General features: G+C 31.3%; 1 protein-coding gene across 2 annotated transcripts; it reads left to right on the top strand.

Moving 5' to 3' along the window:
- The first annotated feature begins 5374 nt into the window (after positions 1-5374).
- Positions 5375-10471, top strand: LOC100786518 (peptidyl-tRNA hydrolase, mitochondrial). 2 transcript variants are annotated; one of them, XM_003524909.5, is made up of 9 exons: positions 5375-5553; positions 5652-5764; positions 5944-6028; positions 6111-6178; positions 7013-7063; positions 7156-7229; positions 9394-9452; positions 9539-9615; positions 10180-10471. In XM_003524909.5, the coding sequence occupies exons 2-9, from the start codon at positions 5657-5659 to the stop codon at positions 10309-10311; spliced, it is 654 nt and encodes a 217-aa protein (XP_003524957.1). In that variant the 5' UTR covers positions 5375-5553; positions 5652-5656; the 3' UTR covers positions 10312-10471. The 2 variants fall into 2 exon arrangements, with proteins under 2 accessions (XP_003524957.1, XP_006580163.1); XM_006580100.4 differs by lacking the exon at positions 5652-5764 and having other exon boundaries at positions 5384-5553.
- Positions 10472-13299: the final 2828 nt, after the last annotated feature.

Below are 13299 nucleotides of genomic sequence, written 5' to 3'. Positions count from 1 at the left end.
TCTGTGTACATTACACTAAGGAGATATTTTGGTAGACAAAAGTTTTTACTTTTCCGGTAATCTTAAATTAGGAAACTAATATTCCCACCTTTAATATGCAATTAATAAAAAAAAAGTCAAGAAATTATGACTCTTGAGCATCAATGTTAGTTTATCTTCTCGCAGAAACATTCTCAAGGAGGGACTAACAATTCAAATTTTTTAGTGAAAAAAAAAAGTTTTAATGTAATTTACATAAATTTTTAATTTTCAAAAAACATATTTAGACTAATCAAACGTATTTTACAAATTAAAATAATTATGATTTTCAAGAATTCATTTTCCCAATAATCATGATTCTTAAATATGAAAAAAAATTATTCCCGATCAAGCATCCTTTAATTTTCCTTAATTGTTTAAAAAAAAAACATCACGAGGGTTATTATAAATGTTAAAAAAACCAAGAGAGTTTGTGTTATTGTGTGAAACTTTAGGAATAATTAGAATATTTCACTCAAAAAGTTTTTACATCATCGATCAACAAAAATTTACATTAGGGGTCATTTTTAGGATAATAATATAAAATTTAACAAAAACTACCTTAAATTACAGTTTATGAGTAGTTAACTATGTGAAAATCATCTATACTATTAGTACATATATATTATTTACTCTAATTTATATATTAAAAATATTTATTTACTTATTATGAACTCTAATGATAATATAATTTATATCTTAAAAGTATTTATTTATTAAAAATTAAATTATATAAAATTAATATTTATTTGTGTAACATATAAAATAAAATTCTGTTTTTTTATATTAAAAAAAAAAAGAAAGGAAAGGGGTCGGAGCCCACTCTCACCCTCACCCCACTTCCGCCAGCCTTTTTTAAAGTCTAAAAAGTAATACTTGTAAAAATGTTAAAGACAGTGTTTTTGTAAATAGTATGATTACTCAGGGTAAAATATTTTTTTTAATATTAAGAAGGTATATTTTTTCCTTAAACAATTTGAATGACTATCATCTTGATGTTTTAAGAGAAATTACCGTTAAATAAGAAACACGAAGTGGAATCTATACAAACAAGCGCGAGAGTTACAGTCCAATACATGCTACTCCTTGCAACCTTTTCATCGGCATAATTTGTTCCAAGAGATGGTTAATCACAATAATTGTTGTGTTTAATAATTGAGGTTTTGGGTCACAAAGACTTTTCAGTTTTCCCTTCGTCTTTTATCTTTTCCCTTTATTTCGGGTCGTAGGGTCTTTCTTTTCTTTTTCTTCTTTTTTTTTTGACCCAGGGTCTTTTCAAACCAAGATACGTGGGTACATACGAAATTTCTGAATAATTAGAGTTATTTAAAAAAAAAATTTGGGGTCCAAACTTTTACGCCGTTGGACAAACAAAAATAAATTTTCTTTGATACAAAAACATTATTTTTCACCTGCTTTCTTAAAATAAACCATATAACATATTATTTTATTTATATTTTATTTCTCTTTTTTAAAATTATCTTTTTTTCTATTTCTTATTTATTGAATTTCTCTTTTCTAAACCAAATAATTGCTGACTTTTTACTTGTTTCACTCGTTTGGCTGCCCATTTATGTTATCCTTTTCAGGCCAGGTTTTTTTATTTTTCCAAATGAAAGAAAGATAATAATGATAATAATAATAAATAAAATAATTCAACTTATGTTATCTTTAAGTGACTAAGTGCGTGTTTTCAAAATTAATTTTGGATCAATATAATTTTATAGATTCAATTTTAAGTAAATGTAAATTCGAAATAACATAATTTTTGTTTTGATAATAAGTATTAAAAAAATTGATTTATGTACAATTATTAATAAAGATAATTTCTCTTTAGTGTACGCAACGTTTTAGATGCTTTTATCCCTCGGATATATTGCAACCCTCTTATTCTCCCTCAACTGCTGCAGTAAGTTAAAGGATAAAAAGAGAAAAAATGTACACAAAAATTTCTTTCTCATTTGGCGCATTTCTTTTTTTAATCCTTGCTTTCTTTTTTTCTCTATCGTGAGTGCTTTCATCGACATGCACATTCCTTCTCTTCGATTCTCATTCCTTCTTCTCCTTATTTTAATTTTAACGAAATAGAATTATATAGACACATAGGCATCAAAACACTTATGTTTCCACTAATACAAAGAAAGAATATTGTTTGGAAACTTACCATCAAAATTGATTTTGAGTATGTAAATAGGTTTTAGTTCATCTCCTTATTTATATATTTGTTTATGTGAACATTTTTTGTATAATAATTAATTAATTATATCCCGTGAGCAATAATTCAACGTAGAATTACGGCCAAAAATAAAAAAACAAAACATTTAATAACTAAATTACTAATTTGGGACTTGGTGGTGAAAAAGTTAAATTACTAAAAAGTTTTAAAAGTAACTTAAAAATATTATGACTAGTAGTAATTGTCGCAAGTCCTATTTTAAAGGTAATCGTGCGCTATCTTCACCGGCACCAACTGCATTTTCTGTTATGTTTTTCTTTAAAAAATCGTTCTTATGAAGGTCGTTGTAAGTGAACGCAAGAGTGAGGGTAACAGGATTATGGTTCGGTCTGGGTTAAAAGGAAAGGGTAAAAGTGAGAAGATAACACACCAGCAAAATAAAATCAATTTGGCTTATGCAGAAGCAACTCCTAGTAGCATCAAGTGGAACTTGCGTTCCCTTCTTTGACTCATGTTTGAAATTTGCACCAAAACAGCTAAAAAATGGTAAAGTTGCTTTTATCTTGGCTAGGACTCACGTTTGACAGTTCCAAACGTCAAAGCAAAATAGAAGTATAAAAATATCAGACAGACCATAAAAAATGGATAGCCCAATTTATTAGTTTCGAAAGTGAGGAAATTGCTATTTTCACTCCCCTTATTACTAATACATTCTCCTTTGTTATTTTGTTTTACCAAAATACCTTGTGTTCTAGAAACTAATATTGTAAACAGGGGTTTGCTTAGGCGAGAGGACCGTTAGAAACCATCATGCCTTCATATCTTCACAGAAGACGTGTGGAAACATATATTTATTAATGTGTTTTATTTAAAATAGTAATTAGAAAGTAAAACAAGGAAAAGGGAAAGAATCCAAAACAGGTTTTTGTATGATGTGAATCTTTTAACGGATATTTAAAATAATTAGGTCTTGACATGTTCATATCATTGTGTCTTACTTTGATAAATCAATATTTTATATTCTCCTACTAGCCTGCTCCAATTCCATTGTCAGTGGTAATGTAATATGTAGGTTTCAATTTGGGACTTATAATTCATATTTGGGAATTAGTTGAAATGCCAATAAGGATTTATTCTAATCAGTACAGTGTATGACATAACAATTTACGTTATCTGTTGGAAGCAAAACAGGATTTTGAGGAATATGTTTTGTTAGGGTACAATATGACTTTCAGGATTTTTTTCTTTTTTGGTAAAATATAGAGGGGTCAATATAAGAGGTGTTACTGGATAGAGTAACTACTCTGTCAAGTATTGCTTGCGAGTCATTTTTAGGAGATTTGATATGGTAATCCGGATGTTGTAGATAGCATACAAACTGGTAGTATTATTTGTTATCATCTACTGTTTTCGGGTAGAGTATTTTGGCACTTGTTGTGACAAAAGCTATGTCAATACGTATTATATATATATATATATATATATATATTTGTTGGAAAAAAAAAAAAGAGTAGAGTGAGCATACATGTGTATAGATATTTCCAAACTAACATGTATATAAACATTTTCCTATGGTTCATGACGAGGGACGAATCCACTTGTTACACATTAGGCAATTGCCCCCACTATTTTTTATTTTTTTATTATTAATGCAATGTATATATATGGTTATAAGTTACTCCATAGTTTGAAATTTAGTATAAAAAAAAAAAGGTAATCTATAATATAGATATTGTCCTCACAAAATTTGTGTACATGAATATTGCTCCCACAAAATAAAATTTCTGGATCCATCATTATTTATGATTGTTTTGCATTCATTATGTTGCCATGTCAATTTAGCAGAATCAGATACCTAGAGGGAGGAAGCATATGGGATAAGGGGAGTGTATTAGTTTCCAGAATTCAGGATACTGGGGTGAATTTACATTAAAATCAAACTAAAGGTGAATCAAGTTGAGAAAGTATTATCTAGTTCTAAAAATCGAAGCATATATATTTTTAAAATCACAATTTAAAATTGATTGTATTCAATTGGGATTTTAAAGAATTTTAAAATACTTTTTTATGAAAAAAAAAAATTTTTGGTATTTAATCAAGATTTTAAAATATTAAAAATAAATTATGGTATTCAACGAAGACAATCATAATTTTTTTAGAAGATAATAAAATTTAGCGATATTCTACTGAGACTTTTTATAACTTAAAAAAAAAAAAAAACTCATTTGATATTTAAAATCATACAAATATAATGGATTGTCTTGTTGGTTGGATTTTGTGAGACTTTATAGTTGTACCTATGATACCAAACCCATCAAAAAATCTCACACAACATGAGACTTTTCTTTTCCATCTTGGGCTTTTCTTCTTTTTTTTTTCCATTAGATTGTCGGTGGGAGTTGTCACCGCCAACAACACACATCAGCGTTCATGATGGTGGTTACAAAACAATATCTTAATTGACAGTGGTCATGACTGTGTGATCAGACAAAACAATGTTGGGATCGCATTTGCCTAAACTCACGCTCACTTTGAGTGTGGTGCTGCTGCGACAATCCATTATGTATTGAGCATCGTTACTCTGACCGCCATGACTATTCATACTCCGATGATCGTCAGCAAAGGGAAAGAGTAGTTGGGGCCTTGGAGGAGAAGTGGGGTTAGGGAGAAACCACGAACGAGAATCCATAAATCTATTATCATTGTTTTTGAAATAAAGTGAAATCTATCTTGAAAAGAAAAAAATCAACTCATAATCATTTTAGTCAAACAAATTTTTGTTTTGAAATTGCATTTTATAATTAAAAACTAAAAATTGACAACCAACTCAAATGAGCCCTTAGTTTTGAAACTTTAAACATAAATTCTATCCCTTGAGAAGTAATTTTTTTTAGGAATAAAACATATTTTCTCCTTTTAAAATCAGATACTACGATTAGAAATCAAATATATAATAAAATAAAGATTTTTTTAATAAAATCAATTATTTTAATAAACATTTTAATAAATTCAGATACTAAGTTTCAGGTGAGTTTGTTTAAATTTATTCTAAAAAAAATATTTAATAAAATAGAGAATTTATTTTAATAAAATCAAATAGTGTGTTTGTGGATGGATTTGTTTAAATTTAGAAATTATATATGCTTATTTTATAAATATCTAGAAGTGGCTGGTTGAACTAGTTACGAAGCAGCAAATATATATACTCACACTCTGGTTCATCACTCATAAACCGTGCCAACATTGAAACCGCGATTGAACAGCTTCCGGTTCTCGGCGAACGGGAGAGTAGCTGCCTAGCTGCAGGAATCGATTAGTGATTGTGAAGATGCGGAGAGACAACGGTGATAGCTAAGAAGGTATTTAGTTACCGTTGCATATTCTACTCTATCATTTTCCTCTTCGTTCATAACACAATCAGGTTAATGAATGAATTATTCTCCTACGTTCGAAGCAGAGGACATGCTTAATAGGTTAAACAGACGCTTCTTTTGCACCGTTGCTCCACGCCCTTGGCTTTTTGTGGGGCTGGGCAACCCTGGCGAGAAGTTCAAAGGAACCAGACACAATGTACCTTTCCTTTTACTTCTGCTTCTGCTTCTGTTTGCAGTTTGTTCCAAGTTTTAGTTATCAACATCAAATTGCATAGAAAGTGTTCTGTAGTGTAGGGGGGGCATAGTTAGTTTTGAATTAGCAATTTTGTGGTGAAATATGAAAATATTTATTTATTTATTTTTGGTCTGAGTCAGGTTGGCTTTGAGATGATTGATGCATTTGCTGAGTCACAGGGGATTCCTATGGACACTGTCCATTCCAAAGCCATTTCTGGAAAAGGTTTGTCTGCTGCTCTCTGTTTCTCTTTTGATGTTTCTTGTAATTCATGAATTTTATTAGGCAAGGTGGTGGTTTGTTACAGGTTTTGTTGGTGAAGTTCCTGTTTTTCTTGCAAAGCCTCAAACTTACATGAATCTCAGTGGTGAATCAGTAAGGAATTAAGATGTGCTGCCTTTTCTTTTTTCTCTCAACCATCTAGATATTTTGCTTTAGTTTCTACAAGTTGTGCCATCTAGATACGTTTTGGTCATTTTGAAGAATTGTAGTCACCTTAGTGTGTTTTGGGGTTATTTTAGTATTAGATTTTCGTTTTTGTTGCAGGTGTTTTTGTGCATGGAATTTCCTGGGAGAGTCTTGGGGCAGTTGTGATGGTTAAGTTTACTGTGTTTTCTCCATAGGTTTTTGTGGTTTCCTATAGGGGATTTTACTTTGTGTTCCTTCATCTCTGTGAATTGACTTGTGTTTTTTTTTTTTTTTGGAAAGCCTTTTCATACATGATAGAGTAAGGTTATAGTCATTGTGGAAAGGAGTAAATTAAGAATTCATGGTTTTGGTAGTATCATTCAGATTGGAGAATAATGAAGGGAATAAGAAAGTGCTGGGAAGTAGGGAAACATAGCTTCTTACAAATCTCCTGTGGATTAATAATTCTTTGGTCAAATAGAGGTCCTTATTGAATGCTATTAATCCCCTTCCCCTTTTTCATACAAAACCCAAGGAGAAGAGGATTGAAAGATGGCCATCATGATCATAGCTGATTGCTTACATCTTTCATTTCTGCTTTTACTGGTTTTATTTTATTTGAAGTGCTGACTTTTTTGTTGGGGTCTGGTAATATACTAATATGGATTCCATGGAAGGTTTATGTTTTTGTGGTAGCATGCAAATGATTTCATTTACTTGTTTGTTGATGTTTAGCTTACATATGAAGCCTTGGGCTTATTATCAATATATGTTATTCTATGACTCTTCATTTTACTGCAGACAGGACCACTGGCTGCTTATTATAAGCTACCTCTTAATCAGGTGCTTGTGGTGAGTTATTCCATATCCTACCTTTTCTTTTAAGTATCTAATCAGTGATAGGTGTGCTGTTTCTTTATTTAATCATGTATTTTTTTTTGCAGTTCCATGATGACATGAACTTGCCTTGTGGGGTGCTTCGTCTTCATGACAAAGGGGGTCATGGAAGCCACAAAGGGTACAACACTAAATGATAATTGTGAAGCAAAATTACTATTATTTCCATCCTTAAGTTTTTTTTTTTTACTCTGATCATAAGAAACTTGTTGCTAATTCAAGTACTTACTCCTCTAAACACTATAAAGATTTATGGTGTTTATTACGCATAATTAGATTGTGTAATTCACTAATTCCAGAACCCAATAAATATCTGTCTTGAACTTAACATGTAGATGTTATTGGAGTCCTATTACAATAACCAACATTTTGGAAGTTTATTCTACCTTTTGTTATAATGAGAAGATGCGGACAGACTAAGAAGATATAATAAGCCAAATTAGTTAACATTGTGAGAGTCCTGATTAGGTTGTATATTGGTTTGTGGTTTGAGGGAAAAAATTCCATTGCTTATAAATGTTTCCCCCTCAATCATACATTGATTGGAACTAGATATAGATTGGAAAAAAATAAAAGAACTGATATATATTGAAGGATCCCCTTACAACCAGAAGAGTAATCCTCTGTTACAGTATATTGGCATAAAGCAAGAAACTATAGGAAACAAATGACAGTGAATGGAGCAAGCTCCTTACAATATGGCAAATAGGAATTAGGATAAAAAAGAAACGGTAACACCCAGTGACTTAGAAATGACAAGTTCCTCTGCTCAGACTAACAAACCCCAACATAACCCTTCAGAAATTCTCTCATTCCCTCTATTTGGTTGCACCTTCCTCTAAATAATCATTCTCTCTCTACTTGCCTGATTCCCTGCTTCCTGCATTCTCTCCTCCATTCCCAATGCCACCTGTTTATTCTGTTATTCCCCCTCTCTCCTCCTTCCAATCCCTCTTGTGTCACATTTTTCATTTTTTCCTTCTCCTCTCATATATACCCACAGGCCTTGATTTTTGGGCCGACTTTCCTTTTCCTTCACCTTCTTAGTTCTCATATACACAAGCCTCCTGTAAGTTTTATGCCCTTACCTAATTCTTAAAAGCGTGTTCCATTTCATCTAGAATTAAAAAACAGTTTTTCCTGATATTTATTGTTGCTATCCAATTATGGGAAATGCCTTCTTTGTCCATTTAAAGTAGGTTTAATTATCAATTTGGTCCCCAAATTTTTAAAAGGTTCAATTTGGTCCTCAAGTTTTTAAAAATTAATCAATTTGGTCCTCAAGATCTTAAAAATTTGAGAATCAAATTGATTCATTTTTAAGAATTTGAGGTCCAAATTGATTCATTTTTAAGAACTTGAGGACTAAATCAAACCTTTTAAAAATTTGGGGACCAAGTTGATTCATTTTTAAAAACTTGAAGACCAAATTGAACCATTTAGAAATTTGAGGACCAAATTGATAATTAAGCCTTTAAAGTATTGAAAAAACTAATGATTGCAATATTATAGATTATTTCAATTCTATTATGGATCCGTGAGGAGTTATCCATGACTCCAATTGTGGTTGTTTGGAATCTAAATGGTTAGGAAAAATGCATACCAGCGAGAGTTTATATCAAGAACCCTGTTACTCAAAGAAATGCTCTTAATAGTGGATGCTATCTTTCAGTTAACGAACATCTATTGGTGCTTTTGTATGGAAACCTAATCACATAGTCATTGTTCAAGAACCCTGTTACTCAAAGAAATGCTCTTAATAGTGGATGCTATCTTTCAGTAAACGAACATCTATTGGTGCTTTTGTATGGAAACCTAATCACATAGTCATTGTTCATAGTTTTTCTTTATCTATTCATGGTGGATATATAGCTTCACAATTATTCACTACATTTTTCAAGTGGCCATATGTTGTCATATCTGTAATGCTTCACTGTTTTAGGTAAAAAGGAAAATAATTTTTATGAAGTGGCTGAAAGAAGCCTTGTTTAATTTATAAAAAAGAATACATAAATCGAAAGAATTCACTGTCAATTCAAATGAAGAAAAAAATTGTTTCAAAAGCATATCAATTGCTAAGATTCGAAGAAAAAATTATTACTTTATATGAATACACTAAGGAGCACTTCGAGTGTGTTTATAATTCAATAATATTTTTTATAAGTGGTGATAGTCTGATGGAAAATGAGTTCATGAAATCTTTTTAGCTCTGATATTTTCTTGTCAAGTGCTTCTCGAATACCACTACTCATCTTGTACATGGTCCTCACTTCTCACTGAACCAGGCTGAAGAGTGTGATCTATCACTTCAAAGGAAATAGAGAATTTCCTAGGCTGAGAATTGGTTGGTACTTATGTTGCAAATCCTTTATTCTTTCCATAGTTTAGATTATTGATGTAATCCTTATTTTCAATTTGCTTTATCGTTAGGGATTGGGAGTCCTCCTGGGCAAATGGATCCTAAAGCATTTTTGCTTCAAAAGTTTAATGTAACAGCTAGGCAACGAGTAAGTTCTTGGTTTACTGTTAAATTCACTTTTGGAGTTTTGGTTCCTCGTGTAATGAAAGTTTCAATTTGGTTCCAATGGTTCAAATTGCAATGATTCTTCTCAAGTTTTCTACTCAGTACAATTTGAATCCAATTATTAATGTCAGTCCAAATATAATGGGAAAAATGAGTGGCATTGTGGTCATGTGGTGCCAAGAGGGGATGGTGTGTGGCTTCCCTATGGGGTGTGGAAAATGTCAAATATGATTGCAGTTACTTGTCACGTTAGTGCAATGCCATAAATATATGCTAATAGTCCCATTTGGGTGGCTTTCTAATGATTGAGAATGAATATACTGATCTAGAAAATTCAAGGGCAAGGTTTTTGCAATGGAGCCTAGTTATTAATACCATGAGATATGTGTGGAGGCAGTAGAGCACCACTATGAAGAGGCACACTACCCCACTTCTATAGTATAGAAAATATTTTTAGATTGGGCTACATGCACTATATTGAAAACTGACCAAGTCACTAAAAAAATCTTCATCTCAGTGATGCTTCTTGTTTTTTCTTGTTGGACAGATTGATGAGGCTTTGCAAGAGGGGGTTGATGCCTTGAAGCTCCTTTTATCCAAAGGTTTGGCAGTGAGTGCAAAAAGATTCAACAAAGAACAAAAGTATAAGCACCTAAGAGTGCAGAATTTACCAGTTTGATAGGATTCCGTGATGGAAAATTGCATTATAAGTATGATTAGTTCTTCGCTTTATAGGTTGCAATATGTGTAAAACTTAAGCGATTGGAAATTGGCTTAATTTTGTAACATTCCAGAGATAGATATAGCTTTTAAAATGGTTTATGACCAACTTTTTTCCATCTCGATTTGTTTTATTTTGGATCCTGTCTCTGTAATGTGCATTTTGCATACTCGAGTGCACAAGGGTGGGATAACTGTTCACGCATTAAAGTATTGGTAAATTGTGTATAGTGTATAGACTTGGTGAAAGGGGCATCTTTCAAAGTAGCATGTACCTTTCCCCCCCGAGGGAAATTGTAATTGCTAATCGTAATCGGAGATGCGTTATATGGCATGAATCATAGAGTAGATAGGGAAATGTGATATTCAGTTAAAGAGGGATAATTCCTCAAAATTCAATCTAAGATATTCGACTTGGGTGTAACTAGTAAATGAAGATCAGGGACTTAAATTATACATTATTTCACTAGCTATGTATCTGTCTTGATATGGATGTTAGTTAGAAGGTACAAATACATGGATAAGGACAGGAAAATAAATTATTTAGAGGATTGACCATCTATCAGCATCATACTTGAGTTTTAAAGCCATGGGCCGGTGTTAAATAATTTGGTTGGTAAACCATCACTCATGTTACTTGATTTATTAATTGTCTTTAACTAATTTCTTGTGATTCTTTTTATCTTGACTTTTGGGAGCCATTTCAGGCCTGAACATTTTGTCTTGAACTAAGTTTGATTTTTAGTTTTATTTTTTATGTATTTGATTTGATGCTTGCCGTAGCTAATTCAAATTAAAAATAATAAACTATATGGCTAAATATTGATTGAATTTATCATCATGTGAAATGACAATAAATATATTTAATCACACTTAAATTTTAACAAGCTGAATATTCACTAAAATTGAACTTTGCGTCCCTAAAATTCGATCCAATTGGTTTCATACGCTCCATGTTTTGTTTATCACGCTGCATAACGTTATGGGCCGAATAAGATAGTTAAGGATATACAGTGGCCAGCTGTTCTAAGATCCAACCATCATGCTGGAAAATTCAGAAACAGGTTTTCAACAATGTGACGAGTAGAAAATTTCCATGTGCTCCACGTCCCAAAGGGACCTTATAAAAAAAATTTGCCAGATTTGATTTTCCGTAGTACCATATGCTTGCCTTGTACTTTTTTGCAGGTTGCTTTGCTAGTATTCAAACTTCATATTTAATGCATTTATGTTTAGGATTTCTCAGCAGTAATGGTTCATTTATGATGAAATACTTTAGCTACAGGCAAAATAAATGAGTACCCACCATCATTTTTAAAAAAAAAAAAAATAGATGGCATAACATTTTTTATGTTTTATGAGATACGACATGCAGATCCTTTAGCCATTTTGTACTTTTTCTTTGGTTCTTTTCAAAAGAAAATTTTATGTTGTTTGATTTATTTTATATTTTCATTTTCAACATTGTTACTAATATCTATAAAAATGCCATCTTATTTTTATTGTGTATATTTTTAAATATTTTATTTTCATCGTTTTCCCCACAAAATCATAAAATTAATGTGATTTTTTTTTATAACTATCAATGAAAACATAGATATCAACAGAAAATGGAGACAACAAATAAATCAAACACTACTTTGAACTTGTTTCATTTAAGGAAATATTTTTTCCATTCTATAATAAATATTAAAAATACCACTATTTTTATTTAAAAAATTAGTATAAAAATAAAAGATAGTGAAATCAACAGTAAAAAAGTAAGATCAATCAAACCAAACACCAATGTTAATGTTTTGAGTAAAAATGATCACATGCAATCCATTATGGGGTGACGAGTACGAAAAATATTAGTTTTGATTGAAACAACTAACTGGCGTCATTGTATTGTCAAGCTGTGTATGTTGATCCAGCCCATGCAATCATGAAAGCTTAATTAATGCCTAGTGTTATCCGATAGCAAATTGGGGATGGCACAGATGGTAGGTTTGTTTTGTGCATGAATCATATATATATGCCAGCTTGTTCATTTGGTGTGGTTTATTTATAGTTGACCCTATCTTTTGACTTGTGAGTTTTTTAGCCTTTAGGCTCTAGCGCAAATCACTTCCTAAATCCTAGCTCCTTGTGATTTTCTAACAACCTTTTCGAGAAAATTACAATTTATAATTGTTAAACAATTAACTCGTTTTGGGATCTAGGATTAAAGTTATGTTATAGTTTGGTCAAATCTTTATAGTTCTTTGGTGGCATTGGGCTTTGTTACAAATAGCTCATTACTTTACTACAAGCAAATGCTATAAAGGATCACATGCTGCCTGCAATATTAATCTAGTGAGGAAATTATCTGTTGATCACCTACGACCATTTATTTAACATTTGATTTGTTGTACATTCATGGTTTAATTATAAACATGAATTAATGTTGAATTATTAGGAATAGCATTTTCTTTTCTTTCACTTTAATTTGGAGAGCATAACAAACATTGTTATATATGTAACTCGGGATTTGATTGGGCTTGGGCCATTCGTTAATTATGGTTACAAATATCATTGGAGAATTATTGACTAACATATAATTGACTCAATGTTTATTTAATTCAACCACTGACATAGTGACATGTTTCTGCTTGCTTTAGCTGTAGGTGTTTGCAAAATCATATAACCTGCTCCTTAATTTGCTATTTCGCCTCCACGCATGACTTACACGATCAACAATCATGCATGGCGTGCTAAATTATTAATTTCATGTCTTATTTTTTCGTTGATCGTGTCCTAATCTAATCTAATCTAATCTAATCATTAAATTTTAAGTAGATAATTTGCTTAAGCAATAATTCTTATGCTCTTAATTTCCTTTTATGTCACATGCATATGTTTTGTTCCTCTCCCACACACAGAAATTCCATACATGGAATTAATTACATAGCACTGTTGCAACTTGAAA

This window comes from Glycine max, chromosome 5 (genome assembly GCF_000004515.6).
Source record: "Glycine max cultivar Williams 82 chromosome 5, Glycine_max_v4.0, whole genome shotgun sequence".
In the NCBI taxonomy this organism is placed as follows: domain Eukaryota; kingdom Viridiplantae; phylum Streptophyta; class Magnoliopsida; order Fabales; family Fabaceae; genus Glycine; species Glycine max.
Note: the sequence above shows the minus strand (reverse complement) of the source record. Positions and strands in the feature narration are given on the sequence as shown.

Bases quoted from the DNA above. Each gene is read 5' to 3' on its own strand.
- LOC100786518 (XM_003524909.5), top strand. From the start codon at position 5,657: ATGCTTAATAGGTTAAACAGACGCTTCTTTTGCACCGTTGCTCCACGC. The intron at 6,029-6,110 runs GTTTGTCTGCTG...GGTTTGTTACAG, and splicing joins CAAAGCCATTTCTGGAAAAG to GTTTTGTTGGTGAAGTTCCT. The intron at 7,230-9,393 runs GTACAACACTAA...TCACTGAACCAG, and splicing joins GGTCATGGAAGCCACAAAGG to GCTGAAGAGTGTGATCTATC.